The 14,492-nt window shown below is 39.7% G+C and overlaps 1 protein-coding gene across 5 annotated transcripts in view; it reads left to right on the top strand.

Moving 5' to 3' along the window:
- The window catches only part of DDX42 (DEAD-box helicase 42), a 52,877-nt gene that overhangs the window by 25,464 nt on the left and 12,921 nt on the right, over positions 1–14,492 (top strand). For 4 of the 5 annotated variants that reach the window (XM_033438895.2, XM_033438894.2, XM_033438893.2 and 1 more), the window contains 4 exons: positions 5,782–5,843; positions 7,150–7,186; positions 8,017–8,166; positions 14,260–14,364. In XM_033438895.2, the coding sequence (XP_033294786.1) occupies positions 5,782–5,843; positions 7,150–7,186; positions 8,017–8,166; positions 14,260–14,364 (354 nt within the window). The remainder of the gene's footprint in view (positions 1–5,781; positions 5,844–7,149; positions 7,187–8,016; positions 8,167–14,259; positions 14,365–14,492) is intronic. The other variant, XM_033438896.2, reaches the window with a different exon arrangement.

Below are 14,492 nucleotides of genomic sequence, written 5' to 3'. Positions count from 1 at the left end.
TTCTTCTCTTTTTAGGATCCCTGTTATGCATAGATTGGCACTCTATATTATCCCATAGGTCTCTTATATTTCCTTCATTTTTTTTCGATTGGGTTTCTGTCTGCTCTCCTTACTGGGTGATTTCCATTATTCTATCTTCCAGATCACTTATTTGTTCTTCTGCATTATTCATTCTGCTGTTCATAGCCTTTAGTTCAGCTTTCATCTCTTCTAATGAATTCTCTAATTTTTCTTGTCTCCTTATAGTTTTTAGTTCCTTTTTATAGTAATCTGTATTTCTGTTGATAGCCTTTCTTAGTTCCTTCAGTATTTTCATTATCTCCTTTTTGAACTTGGTGTCTATTAGACTGAAGAGGTCTGTTGCATTGTTTGTTCTTTCAGGGGAATTCTCTCGATCTTTTAATTGGAGTAGTTCCTCTGCTTCTTCACTTTAGTCATATTGCTTTTGCTGTATGAGTTTAGGAGAAACAATTATTTACTGTTGTCTTGGAGGGCTATTTTTATGTGGTATCGTCCCTGTGTAGCCTGTATGGGTTTAATAATTTTGGGTGTGAGGGCTGTTTTTAGTATGGATGTCTGCCATCTCTTTCCTCAGTGTATGCCGGCCGTTATCCCCTTGATAGGAGGTGTGACTGGTGGTGTGACCAGAGCCTGCATTGAGCGAGACCTCCTCTTTGCTCTCTGGTTGTCACTGTCCTGTCAGGGGCAGGGTCTGCTCCCTAGCTGTTGGAGTGGAAGCCCCCAGATCTGTTTCTGAGCTGCATTTCTGATCCGCAGTGTGAGGTAGGTGTGATTGGAGGGCTCCCACTGGGACCGGAGCCACTGAGTATTCCTCCGCTGGAGCTGTTCATCTGTGAGTACCCTCTGCTGTGTCACCTTTCACCCATTGTGCGGCTTCACAGAGTACAGTGTTGTTGGTGTGGCCTCCGGCCCCACCTCAACCTTGGGTACACCAGCAGCAGGCCCTGGTATCTCTCCGGCGTTGTTTTTGCACGGCCAGCAGCACAGATCCGCTGAAGTCAGGTCCCAGGACTGCAGTAGGCATGCACCTGGACCTGCTGTGGGAGCTGTGGAGGCAGCTCAGACCCTGGCCGGGCCCAGCCCCCACGTATTCTGGTCCACAGAGCCCACAACTGCTAAAGCCAGACCCATCACAGCCCCGGGAGCACCTGTGGTCTGTTTGGTTGTTCCAAAGGCACTGAATTTACAGAGTTGGCAGCAGAGGTCTAAATCCGTGGTTCACGCAGCTGCTGGGAGATATTTCAGCTCTGCTCGTGAGTCGCACAGCCCCTGGGGCTCAGCTGTGGTTTCACCCACACCTCTGCATGTGGGCAACCCACTGGCGTTGCTCCTGGGGTTGCCGAGGTGGCTGGGGCACACAAGCCTGTCCAGGCGGGAGGGGGCTAGGGTGGCAGCTGTGGCTCGCAAGCCTGCCCAGGCAGTGGCCAGTGCCTGGGGAAGGAGGCCGCAATGGCAGCCCCACCCCTCCCTTCGCATACCACTTAACATTGGTGCTTTGGTTCTGTGGTGGCCCAGGCTTCTTCTGAAAATGCTACTACTGCTGTGCGCCCCGCTTCAGCCCCTTCAGGCTGTCTCCATACAGCCAGCAGCAGTCCTCCCCCGGGGTCTGTTCTCTAAACCCTGCATTCCAGCACCCTCCCCCCACCCCCATACCAGCAGCCGAGCTTCTCATGCTGAGGCTCCCAGGGCGGTGGCACAGACCTATGTGTAGGTCTCTTTGTGTCCTGCCTGCCACAAACTGGTTGTTGCACTCTCCTCTGAGCCTCTGAAGCTCCTTTTCTGTCCCAGCTAATCTCCCTGCTGGGGATGGGACTTCCCAGGGTATGGGAACTTCTCTCCTTCAGCTCCTTCCCAAGGGCGGGGGTCCCGTACCACTTCCTCTTTTTTTAAACTTTTCATTTATTTATTTATTTATAAAATTAATTTTATTTATTTTAGCTGTGTTGGGTCTTCGTTGCTGCGCGCAGGCTTTCTCTAGTTGCGGTGAGCAGAGGCTACTCTTTGTTGTGGCTTCTCATTGCGGTGGCTTCTCTTGATACAGAGCACGGGCTCTAGGGCACATGGGCTTCAGTAGTTGTGGCACGTGGGCTCAGTAGTTGTGGCTCACAGGCTCTAGAGTGCAGGCTCAGTAGTTGTGGCTCACAGGCTTAGTTGCTCCGCGGCATGTGGCATCTTCCCGGACTAGGGATCCAACCCGTGCCCCCTGCATTGGCAGGCAGATTCTTAACCACTGCACCACCAAGGAAGTCCCTGTAGATATATTCTTGGTATATTTGTGGGAAGAGGTGAGTTCCATGTCCTACTACTCCACCACCTTGATTCTTCCCTCTCTTCTTTTCTTTTTTTTTTTTAACATTTATTGGAGTATAATTGCTTTACAATGATGTGTTAGTTTCTGCTGTATACCAAAGTGAATCAGCTATACATATACATATATTCCCGTATACCCTCCCTCTTGCGTCTCCCTCCCACCCTCCCTATCCCACCCCTCTAGGTGGTCACAAAGCACGGAGCTGATCTCCCTGTGCTATGCGGCTGTTTCCCACTAGCTATCTGTTTTACATTTGGTAGTGTAGATATGTCCATGCCACTCTCTCACTTTGTCCCAGTTTACCCTTCCCCCTCCCCATGTCCTCAAGTCAGTTCTTTACATCTGCGTCTTTATTCCTGTCCTGCCCCTAGGTTCTTCATAACCTTTTTTTTTTTTAGGTTCCATATATACGTGTTAGCATACAATGTTTGTTTTTCTCTTTCTGACGTACTTCACTCTGTATGACAGACTCTGGGTCCATCCACCTCACTACAAATAACTCAATTTCGTTTTCTTTTTTATGGCTGAGTAATATTCCATTGTATATATGTGCCACATCTTCTCCCTCTCTTCTGGCAGATGATCAAGCATGTTCATGACTTGCTTCATTTAATCCTCAGAATAACAAAGGAGAATAGGCAGAAAAACTATATATAAATATAATTTTTTAACTAATAAGAAAACTGAACCCTAAGATAATTCAGATTCATTCTCCAAATCACATTGGTACTGTGTGGCAGAGCTGGGACTCAAATCTAATTTTTCTTGCTTCGTAGTCCTGAGAACTAGCTCTTGTCCAGTACATGATGCTGCCTTCCTCTTGTCATTTGCCAGGTTCTGTCAGTCTTTACAGTATCTCTTGCATCTGTTTCTTTCTACGTCCCCTATAGTCATCTTACCTTATACCTTCGTTAACTCTTGCCTGATCTAAATTCTCTCCCAGCTTTAGGCTCCCTGCTCTCCCGTCAATGTGGTGTTTACAGCTACAGAGTGATTTCCTGTCATGCGACTCCTCTTGCTCAAAAACTGTCACTTCATTGCTTATGAAGTGAAGTCCTTCTAGATTCCTCAGTTACTTGTTACCTAAAGTCTTCAGCCAGAATTCATCTCTCCTCTAAGGAAGTAGGGGAAAAAAAGAATCCAATATGGATGTGTTTTTGTTGGGCCTAAACATTGCTTTTCTAAAATATGAGCCAACATTTTTAAGATCAGTAGATTTTGTTGAAAAGATCAGACTCTTGAAAAGTGGAAAATCTGGCAAGACTAGGCCTGCATTCTTATGTGGCAAAAAATAGCCTGTTGTTGAGGAAATAGCTGCCTGCTTTAGACAAGGCAGCCTTTTCCTACTTCACCCATCAGTCCCTATTGTCTTCTTGACACTGAGGCCATCGTTTAGAACCATTTACCATCACACTTGTGCTGTAATTTTCTTAGAGTGGAGAAATATTTTTCTCGAGCTTGGGTCTCTTATCAAATATTAGAAAGTAAGACTCAGAGCTACGTGTTAGAAGAAAAATTAGGGCATGCTTCTTTAGAATATTCCTACTTACTAAAGTGCAAGCAAAGCATGTCTGTGTCAAAAGAATAGAACTTTTCTTATCCTGGCTTACTTCATTCATTGTCACATTGGTACCCATTGAGTATTTTGAGTTTCCCACCTTTGATTTAGAACATCTTGAATTACTTTCCAAAGAATATATACATAAAAGGTAGCAGAGCCAGGATTCAACTCCAAAGCCCATATTCTTTTTGCTATATCATTCAGTATCTGAGTTCTTGTAGCTTTGTGTATTTCTGTCATAATGCTTAACCAAAACTACTCAGAACATACATGTGCTTTGCAACATGGTAGCAATTTAGTAAATAGATTATGTTAAATGATTCTCTCTAGAACTAAAGGCAATAAAAAAATGGTTTGTCGTGTTTGAGATGTCTTATACATGTCTTTTTTTTTCCCCCATCTTTTTGAGATATGGACATTTCCCAAAGGGCTATGTTTCTCATTTCTTCAGATCCCTAGTGATGAATTAGAATAAAAAATCAACTTTTGATTTTCTATGTTTAAATTTAGATTTAATGTTTGGTGATGCATGCTGGCATAGCCCTTTTTGAGTAGGAGTATCCAAGAATGGCCCACATTCACTTGCTTGGAATTTCAAGTAGTTGAAGCTGTTTGGAGGTTAAATCTTTCTGATATAGTATCATTCTTCTGGGTATTTTTTGGTATAGTATCCAAAGGGGTTTTGCTGATTTTAGGACAGAGAGATTGGATATTATCTGATCTTGGGGAGAGTGTTGTTGCCAAGGTATTGCATTAATCCCTGATCTCAGGTGTAAACTTTTCTAGAAGGTGTAAACTTTTCTAGTATTTGAACTAGATGAAGATTGATTTTTAGCTAGTGTTTCAAAAAAGATTTATGTAGGCTAAAAAATATGTTCTGTAAGTGTTTGTGGCCCTTTTCTTATGTTACGTTGCATAGTCATCTTCACCCATAGGCTTTACTATATCTTATGTGTAGCTCAGTCCCTTGAAAAATAGTGTTTATGTGTAATATTTCTTTTTAAAATAATTCTTCTTTATCAGGAACTTTTGATTAGATAGAACATCTGACTATGCCAGGTTATATATAGTGGCATTTTTTTTACATCAAAGGAGTCAGAAAAACTTACGTTACTTTGTAACAAGAAACAGTTATGCAGAATGTGTTTTAACCTTGGGGAAAATTACTTAATTCTTCTGACCTTGATTTTCACATGTATAAAACAAAGAATTAATTTAGATCAATAATTATCAATTTGCTGTGTATAAGAATTGCCTATGGAAAATGGAAAAACTACATGCATTTAAGTCCAACCCAAAGGATTCTGATGTAGTAGGTTTATTTAGATTAAAGTTTTTCAACCTCAGGATTATTGACATTTAGGGCTGGATAATTCTGTGTTTTGTGGACTGTCCTGTGCATTGTAGGATGTTTAGCAGTATCTATGGCCTTTACTCACTAGATGTTAGTAACAATCCCCCACCCCAAGTTATGACAGCCAGAAGTGTCTCCTGACATGGTCAGATGTCCATGGGGGACAAAATTACCCCAGGCTGAGAACCACCTTCCCAGAGCCAGATCTAGAAATCTGCACTTTTTACTAGCCCCATTGGTAATTATATCATTAACTCTTAAAAGTGATCAATCAAGAATTTTTGCTAATTTTTCCATGCATGGTATATTTGCAGATAAAAATTAAGCAATCCATGTACAGTCAAATTTTTAGAACATTTGGGTATTTCTCTTTAAAAAATAATTGTCAAACAATTTGATTGCATCGAAATGCAATTGTTAAAATGCATAGCTAAAACTGTGGTGGTGCTTGTTTGAATCTAAAAATTCTTTATAAAGAAATTTCCCTTTCAGTGTTTTTAGTTGGTGATTCCTTGCGGCCTTTTGTTTCATTAGGATCAAGCGGCTAGAGACATGAAGAGGCTTGAAGAAAAGGACAAGGAAAGAAAAAACGTAAAGTAAGTTGTTTTCTTCTCCCTCAAAAGTTACATAAAAATTGCTACAGTATTGCAAAGCCTATACCCCCAAAGTTTATAGAGAAAAATTAAAATACACAAATGACTTAAAGTTATTTCTGTATCTTGAATAATATTTCTTATAGTAATTAAAAAGCATTCTTTTTGGTATTCAACTATAAATAGTTTTTAGTAAACACAAGAATGAGTTACAGAGAGAATCGAGAGAGCATCATTACTAAAGTTTGGGTTCATTTTTCAGTCTTGTCCCATAACTGATATAAAATAGACTTATGCCTGTGTGATTGATTTTAAGAAGTAATGGTGATTGTACACAAAAAACTGTGTATATTTTTAATAAATAATAAAACTTAATTTATTTAAGGGGTGACATGCTTTAGCCACTAGTCAGAACTTGAAATACTTTATTTTCTAGGAAAGAGAATTCTCCTCGTCCCCTTGCTGAATATACTCTTCTTAAGGCTTTTTTACCAAGTACAGGGAGGCATGGTTGGACTTTTACCTCTACTTGGCAGTCAGTGCTCAGGCCCTCCCCAAGGTTCCTGTGCCATATGGAGGTTCAGCCCTCTCTTTGGCGTTTACTGTGTGCTGCATCCTCTTCCAGCTGCCCTTCACTGGCGGTGCTGCTTGCCTTAGGGATAGCAAGTGCACTAGGTTAGGAAGAAAGTCTGATTAAAAAGAGATGCTTATGGGAACTAAGCAACCATACTGTCCACAGCTCCTGAGAGATGCAAGTGGCGATGGTCCGCTTCTCCATGTGAACTGTTTGGGAGTTTTAGTCCCAAATTTTAAAAAGAGTTGATGTAGTTTTTCTCTCTGTCCCCAAGGATTTTGGCTGAACGTAGTTACTCCAGGGCTAGAAACTCTGGGGCACATTAAGAAAGTTGTGACAGTCTTTTTAGCATGTACCAAATGCAGGTTTTTTTTTTTTTTTAATATAAAATGCTTTATATTAAACACTGTACTGTGTTTGTTGTATGGGGTTGACAAGCCTGGGGTCCTTGGGTATCTCTCTTCAAAAGTTTTTACTCCCTATGTTCTTGTTAGTATTTGATGTTTCTAGGGGTACCATATCATCCCATTCAAAAGAAATGCAAACTGTGGCTTACAGAGTGAAACCAGACGTGTATGATGGATGGATAGTTTACAGTGTGCTTATTGCTGCTTTGTTATTGTTAGTGTTGAGAGTTCCTGTGCTGTATGGAATTCAACACTAATGTGCTATAAGTATGGAGCTGGGTATGTGGAACATTTGCAGGGAAGTTTGTTTCTCCGCTTGTTTTTCCAGGGGTATTCGAGATGACATTGAAGAGGAAGATGACCAAGTGAGTTCCTATGCAGTATTTCTTTTACTTTTACCCCACAAAGTCTGTACTGGGGACAAGCTAGAGCTTGCCTTCACTGAAATGGCCATTCCTGACGTTCAGGAGGGAATGTCATTTGACTTGCTGCTTTTCTGCGTGTGTGACCAGTTGGTAATATAAAGATTCATGTGACTTTCCCCCATGTTGAAGATGGAATTTTTGATCAACTATGATATCAAAAGCAAATATGAGCTTTATTCAGCTTGATTTTTTTAATCCAAAATTAATGTTTCTTCTGATAAGTCAAGGAGTAGAGTAGAGTGGGATCTACGGATGGACTCTAGCAACATCTAACCTCTACCTGTTTCTAAGAGTTCTGTTTGTGATTCTTGTGTTTCAAGATGGAACATTAATTAAATGACTGTCCTTTAGGGTTTTTATTCGTTAGTATTTTTTTTTCCCCATTCAGTTGTGGGATGGTGAGAAGGGAACCAGAGTGAGCCTTTCCCAGGTTTGTGACCCTTCTAATCAGTGTCACCTTCCAAACTTGGATTGGTAAAGCCACAGCATGTGTTCCACAGCTCTGGGCACCCCACCCGAGGAAGGCTGTGGAACAGACAGATATATGTCTTCTTTTAAGCAAGCTAAATCATTTTATGGTAGTAACCGTCTCATTCATTTCCTCTGATTGTCCCTCTGAATACTGCTATTGTTAAAGGAATCATTGCTAGTAAGAGTCTTGGTAGGTATTTAAACTGTGCAGTTATCTGTACACTGTATGCACTAATTACAGGAGCAGAAATGTTCTCATTTATACTTGGGTATGATTATGTTCTTGTGCTTTCCTGCAGGAAGCTTATTTTCGGTACATGGCAGAGAATCCAACTGCTGGCGTGGTTCAGGAGGAAGAGGAGGATAATTTGGAATATGATAGTGATGGAAATCCAATTGCACCTTCCAAAAAAATCATTGATCCTCTTCCTCCCATTGATCATTCAGAGGTATGGTGTTTCTTGCTGAATTTGACTCTTCTTTCAAGCTGATAGTTTTCTTTAGCTTTAATATTTAGGTTTTCCCAGTATCCTGATTCGTACTCCTTATTATGTCATGAGACTATTTCTTTGGACTCTTTTCATCTTTACCAAATGGTTGAGTCAGAAGGTGACTGAGTGGTTGAGACTTTGTAGCCTATACTGTTGAAGGTACAGCTGAGTCACTTGCTCACATTCAGTTTTTTCAAGCAATTGTACTTGTTTTCTGCACCATCACTTACCATCTTCATCTCACAGTGGGTCCGTGGGCCTGCATTTGCTTTTCTAAAAATTAATGAATTAATTATTTTTTAAATTTATTATTTATTTTTAAAATAAATTTATTTTATTTATTTTTGGCTGTGTTGGGTCTTCGTTGCTGTTTGCGGGCTTTCTCTAGTTGTGGAGAGCGGGGGCTACTCTTCGTTGTGGTGCATGGGCTTCCCATTGCTGTAGCTTCTCTTGTTGCAGAGCATGGGCCCTAGGCGCGTGGGCTTCAGTAGTTGTGGCACACGGGTTCAGTAGTTATGGCTCACGAGCTCTAGGGCACAGGCTCAGTAGTGGTGGCGCACGGGCTTAGTTACTCTGCGGCATGTGGGATCTTCCCGGACCAGGGCTCGAATGTGTGTCCCCTGCATTGGCAGGTGGATTCTCAACCACTGCGCCACCAGGGAAGCCCCTGCATTTGCTTTTTAATTGCTGTAAATCTTTAGTATTTCTCCTAGATCTGGAACAGATGAGGGGTTGTTCCTTCAAAGTGGAACCAGGAATTACATGGCCCTTAAATCAGGAAAAGGAAATGAGGATATCAGTGTACTCACTTGCGGTGGGGGGGAAATCAGTATTTCATCCAGGTTAAATATCAGACTAGACCTTGCATACAGTGATTCTAGATCTGGAGCAGTGGTTCTCAAAGTGTGGTCCAAGGAGTCCTAGAAGGATCTTTTCACAGAGTCTACAAAGTCAAAAGAATTTTCATAGTAATGCTGAGATCATTTACCTTTTTCACTGTGTCAGCATTTGCACCAATGACTAAAAGCAATGCTGATGCATTAACATGAATCAGGACAGTAGCACCAGTTGCTTCTCCCTGCCAGATCATCACAGTCACACACGGCTCCCCCCAAAAAAACCCAAAACAAATACAAACCAGTTTCACTTAACAGTATCCTTGATGAAACAGTAAAAAATATTTATTAAATCTTGACCTTTATGTTAACATGTCTTTTTATCCTGTGACAAAATGGGAAGGGCAAATCATTTCTGTTGCATGCCAAAATATGACAGTTGTCTCAAGGAAAGGCACTTAGGTGTTCGAGTTGTGAGCTAAGCTAGATGCTTTTTTTTCATGGAACACCATTTTCACTTGAGAAAATGAATGACACTTCAAGGAAAACAAGTGTCTATTGCCAATGGTAGAAAATCAAGCTTTCAAGCAAAAATTAGAATTTGGGAAACATATTCACCATGGTGAGCTTGATAGCTTTCTAATACTTAAAGTCTGTTGATAATCAACCATGATATATGTAGTTTTTTAATTATATAATGAAATGTTTTGGATGATCTGCAGACCATTTCAGTGAACCATTGTTTTCAAATGGCCAATACACGATGTTACAAAATCATGCGTGAGTAAAGGCTCCATTCGAAGTGCGTGATAGACCGATGAATTGTAATGTAACAGAATGTAAAAGTTAGTTGATACAGTTTCAGATTACACAATGAAAATAATCTTTAAGAAATGTCCATTTGTCAAGGTTTAGTGTAGTATTGAAGAAGAGTTAAAGTCCACAAGCATCTGAAAAGATTATTAATAAATACTCCTGTCCCTTTTCCAACTACATATCTTTGTGAGGACAGATTTCCTTGGCTTTAATCAAAACAACGTTGCAACAGTTTGCAGTAGGAAATATTTTCTTAGTCAGACATTAGAATGATTTGCAAAAATGTAAAGGAAAGTTATTAAAAAAAAGTTACTTTTATTAAAGCATTTATGTTAAAGTGTGATGGGTTTGTTGTGGGGTTTTTTTAACATCTTAATTGGAGTACAATTGCTTTGCAGTGTTGTGTTAGTTTCTGCTGTATAACAAAGTGAATCAGCTATATGCATACATATATTCCCATATCCCACTCCCTCTTGCATCTCCCTCCCACCCTCCCTATCCCACCCCTCTAGGTGGTCGCAGAGCACCTAGCTGATCTCCCTGTGCTATGTGGCTGCTTCCCACTAGCTATCTATTTTACATTTGGTAGTGTATATATGTCAGTGCTACTCTCTCACTTCGTTCCAGCTTACCCTTCCCCCTCCCCTTGTCTTCAGGTCCATTCTCTGTGTCTGTGTCTTTATTTCTGTCCTGCCCCTAGGTTCATTAGAACCATTTCTTTTTTTAGATTCCATATATATGTGTTAGCATATGGTATTTATTTTTCTCTTTCTGACTTACTTCACTCTGTATGACAGACCCTAGGTCCATCCACCTCACTACAAATAACTCAATTTCGTTCCTTTTTATGGCTGAGTAATATTCCATTGTATATATATGCCACATCTTCTTTATCCATTCATCTGTTGATGGACAGTTAGGTTGCTTCCATGTCCTGGCTATTGTAAATAGAGCTGCAGTGAACATTGTGGTACATGACTCTTTTTGAATTATGGTTATCTCAGGGTATATGCCCAGTAGTGGGATTGCTGGGTCATATGGTAGTTCTATATTTAGTTTTGTAAGGAACCTCCATACTGTTCTCCATAGTGGCTGCATCAGTTTACATTCCCACCAACAGTGCAAGAGGGTTCCCTTTTTTCCACACCCTCTCCAGCATTTATTGTTTGTAGATTTTTTCATGGTGGCCATTCTGACTGGTGTGAGGAGATATACGTCATTGTAATTTTGATTTGCATTTCCCTAATGATTAGTGATGCTGAGCATCCTTTTATGTGTTTGTTGGCAATCTGTATATCTTCTTTGGAGAGATGTCTATTTAGGTCTTCTGCCCATTTTTGGATTGGGTTGTTTGTTTTTTTGATATTGAGCTGCTTGTAAATTTTGGAGATTAATCCTTTGTCCGTTGCTTCATTTGCAAATATTTTCTCCCATTCTGCGGGTTGTCTTTTCATCTTTTTAAAATAAATTTATTTATTTATTTATTATTTTTGGCTGTGTTGGGTCTTCATTGCTGTGCGTGGGCTTTCTCTAGTTGTGGCCAGTGGGGGCTACTCTTCTTTGCTGTGTGCGGCTTCTCATTGTAGTGGCTTCTCTTGTTGCGGAACATGGGCTCTAGGCACGCGGGCTTCAGTAGTTGTGGGCTCTAGAGCACAGGCTCATTTGCAGTGCACGGGCTTAGTTGCTCCGCAGCATGTGGGAATCTTCCTGGACCAGAGCTCGAACCCGTGTCCTCTGCATTGGCAGGCAGATTCTTCACTGTGCCACCAGGGAAGTCCCTTTTCATCTTTTTTATGGTTTCCTTTGCTGTGCAAAAGCTTTTAAGTTTCTTTAGGTCCCATTTGTTTTTGTTTTTATTTCCCTTTCTCTAGGAGGTGGGTCAAAAAAGGATCTTACTGTGATTTATGTCATAGAGTGTTCTCCCTGTGTTTTCCTCTAAGAGTTTTATAGTGTCTGCCCTTACATTTAAGTCTTTAATCCATTTTGAGTTTATTTTTGTGTATGGTGTTAGGGAGTGTTCTAGTTTCATTCTTTTACGTGTAGCTGTCCAGTTTTCCCTGCACCACTTATTGAAGAGGCTGTCTTTTCTCCATTGTATCCTCTTGCCTCCTTTATCAAAGATAAAGTGACCATATGTGCATGGGTTTATCTCTGGGCTTTCTATCCTGTACCATTGATCTATATTTCTGTTTTTGTGCCAGTACCATACTGTCTTGATTACTGTAGGTTTGTAGTGTAGTCTGAAGTCAGCCTGATTCCTCCAGCTCCGTTTTTCTTTCTCAAGATTGTTTTGGCTACTCGGGGTCTTTTGTGTTCCCATACAAATAGTGCAATTTTTTGTTCTAATTCTGTGAAAAATGCCATTGGTAGTTTGATAGGGATTGCATTGAATCTGTAGATTGCTTTGGGTAGTATAGTCATTTTCACAATGTTGATTCTTCCAATCCAGGAACATAGTATATCTCTCCAACTGTTTGTGTCATCATTAATTTCTTTCATCAGTGTCTTAGCTTTCTGCATACAGGTCTTTTGTCTCCCTAGGTAGGTTTTTTCCTAGGTATTTTATTCTTTTTGTTGCAAAGGTAAATGGGAGTGTTTCCTTAATTTCTCTTTCAGATTTTTCATCGTTAGTGTATAGGACTGCAAGAGATTTTTGTGCATTAAATTTTGTATCCTGCTACTCAACCAAATTCATTGATTAGCTCTAGTAGTTTTCTGGTGGCATCTTTAGGATTCTCTATGTATAGTATCATGTCATCTGCAAACAGTGGCAGTTTTACTTCTTCTTTTCTGATTTGGATTCCTTTTATTTCTTTTTCTTCTCTGATTGCTGTGGCTAAAACTTCCAAAACTATGTTGAATAATAGTGGTGAGTGTGGGCAACCTTGTCTTGTTCCTGATCTTAGAGGAAATGGTTTCCGTTTTTCACCATTGAGAACAATGTTGGCTGTGGGTTTGTCATATATGGCCTTTATTATGTTGAGGTAGGTTCCCGGGTTTGTTGTTACTTTAACATGAATTTTAAAATTTGTCTGTTTTAAGTTTAATACAGTAAATATCAGTAGATTTAACCTACATAAACAAAAGCTCATTGTGTTTCTGTTAAGTGTAAAGGGTACATGAGACTAAAAAGTTTGAGAACTGCTGGTCTAGACTGGAGTATGGGTTATATTCAGCTTTTTAAATGTTTCCTTTGGCACAGCTGTTACCACATAAGGAGTTGGCATTTTTACATGTGGCAAGTTAAATATCTGAAACTGATCTAGGAGGATGCATGCATGATAAAGAGTGAAAAGCTAATAAGGAAAAGCTCAAATATTTGAAATATTCATTTAATAAAATATTTGAGATATTTGACAAAGTGGTCAAACTTCATTATCCTGCCTGGGGTATCCCACAGTTGTCTTAATATAATGAGAAGTCTGCCAGGAGAGACCAGATATGAAGAAAGGATACCCCTTTCTTCACATTCTTCTTTTTTTTTTCCTCTCTTCTGGGTTAAAAAAAAAATGTGTGTGTGTAAAAAATTTACATATTTGTAAATTTTTGTGAACAAAGACAAAAATTCTTGCCCTCATGGACCTTCTGTTCTGGTAAGAGAAGAGAACTGAAGAAAAGGGCTTAGTGCAGCATTGTGGGGAGCATAACCAAAGGTCCTGTTAATAATAAAACTAAATTCTTTCTTTTTGTTGATAGTACCATAGAAAGATAATTAATTTTAGGCTGTATCTCGAGTTATGAAATTTTTGACCACCTATGAAAGGCTTAAGTTCTCCTTAAAGAATAAGTTTATTGTAGACATATCATGTCAGAAAGAGAATCATTTAGCCAGATTCACATGTGGTAAATATGCTAGTGTTTTGTATTCTTAGTACAGTAAGCTATGAAAGATTAGCAGAAATGACTTCTTCCCTCTTTGGAACTGGAAATGCTTGGCCATACATTTCTTAAAAGTTATGTAAACAGTTCCATGTTTTTAAAAAGAATGGAACTCCCTCTAAAGGTAGAGCTCTCCCCAAAGGAAATATTAGAAATGTTTTTAAATGCCGAGATCTAGGTGAACAGCTTACTGCAAAACATATTTAAATGTTATATGATGGAATATCTGAGTCCTTTTTGGCATTAGAGATTCCCTAGTCTGCATCAAGGCTGTTCAAACCTGAGGTGTCCTAAGAGTCTCTTTAGGAAATAGGTCAGTGTTTATATTGAAAACAGGAACAAGAAAAAGTACTGGCTGTACTTTCGGGATTTGTGTCATGAATAAATGAATTCCTTTGTTCTCTCTAGCTGGTTATGGCTTTACTTGTATAATATTTGTGAAAGGTTATTTTGCATTAAAATCAAACTTACAGGATTGACTCTTGAATTCTAGACTAACTTTGAATAATTGGACCTGCAGATTGACTATCCACCATTTGAAAAAAATTTTTACAATGAACATGAAGAGATAACCAACCTCACCCCACAGCAGCTAATAGATCTCCGGCATAAGCTCAATCTTCGGGTAAGTCAGCCATTAAGGCAAATATTCATATTAATGTTAATTAGTGCAGGGTTAGTATTACTGCTTATCCAAACTGAAATAATCTTGAATTTCTTTTCTAATAGTCCCTGAGCTATCTTTGATAAAGT

This window comes from Orcinus orca, chromosome 19, assembly GCF_937001465.1.
Source record: "Orcinus orca chromosome 19, mOrcOrc1.1, whole genome shotgun sequence".
Lineage (NCBI taxonomy): Eukaryota > Metazoa > Chordata > Mammalia > Artiodactyla > Delphinidae > Orcinus > Orcinus orca.
This window is presented reverse-complemented; position numbering and strand designations above follow the sequence as displayed.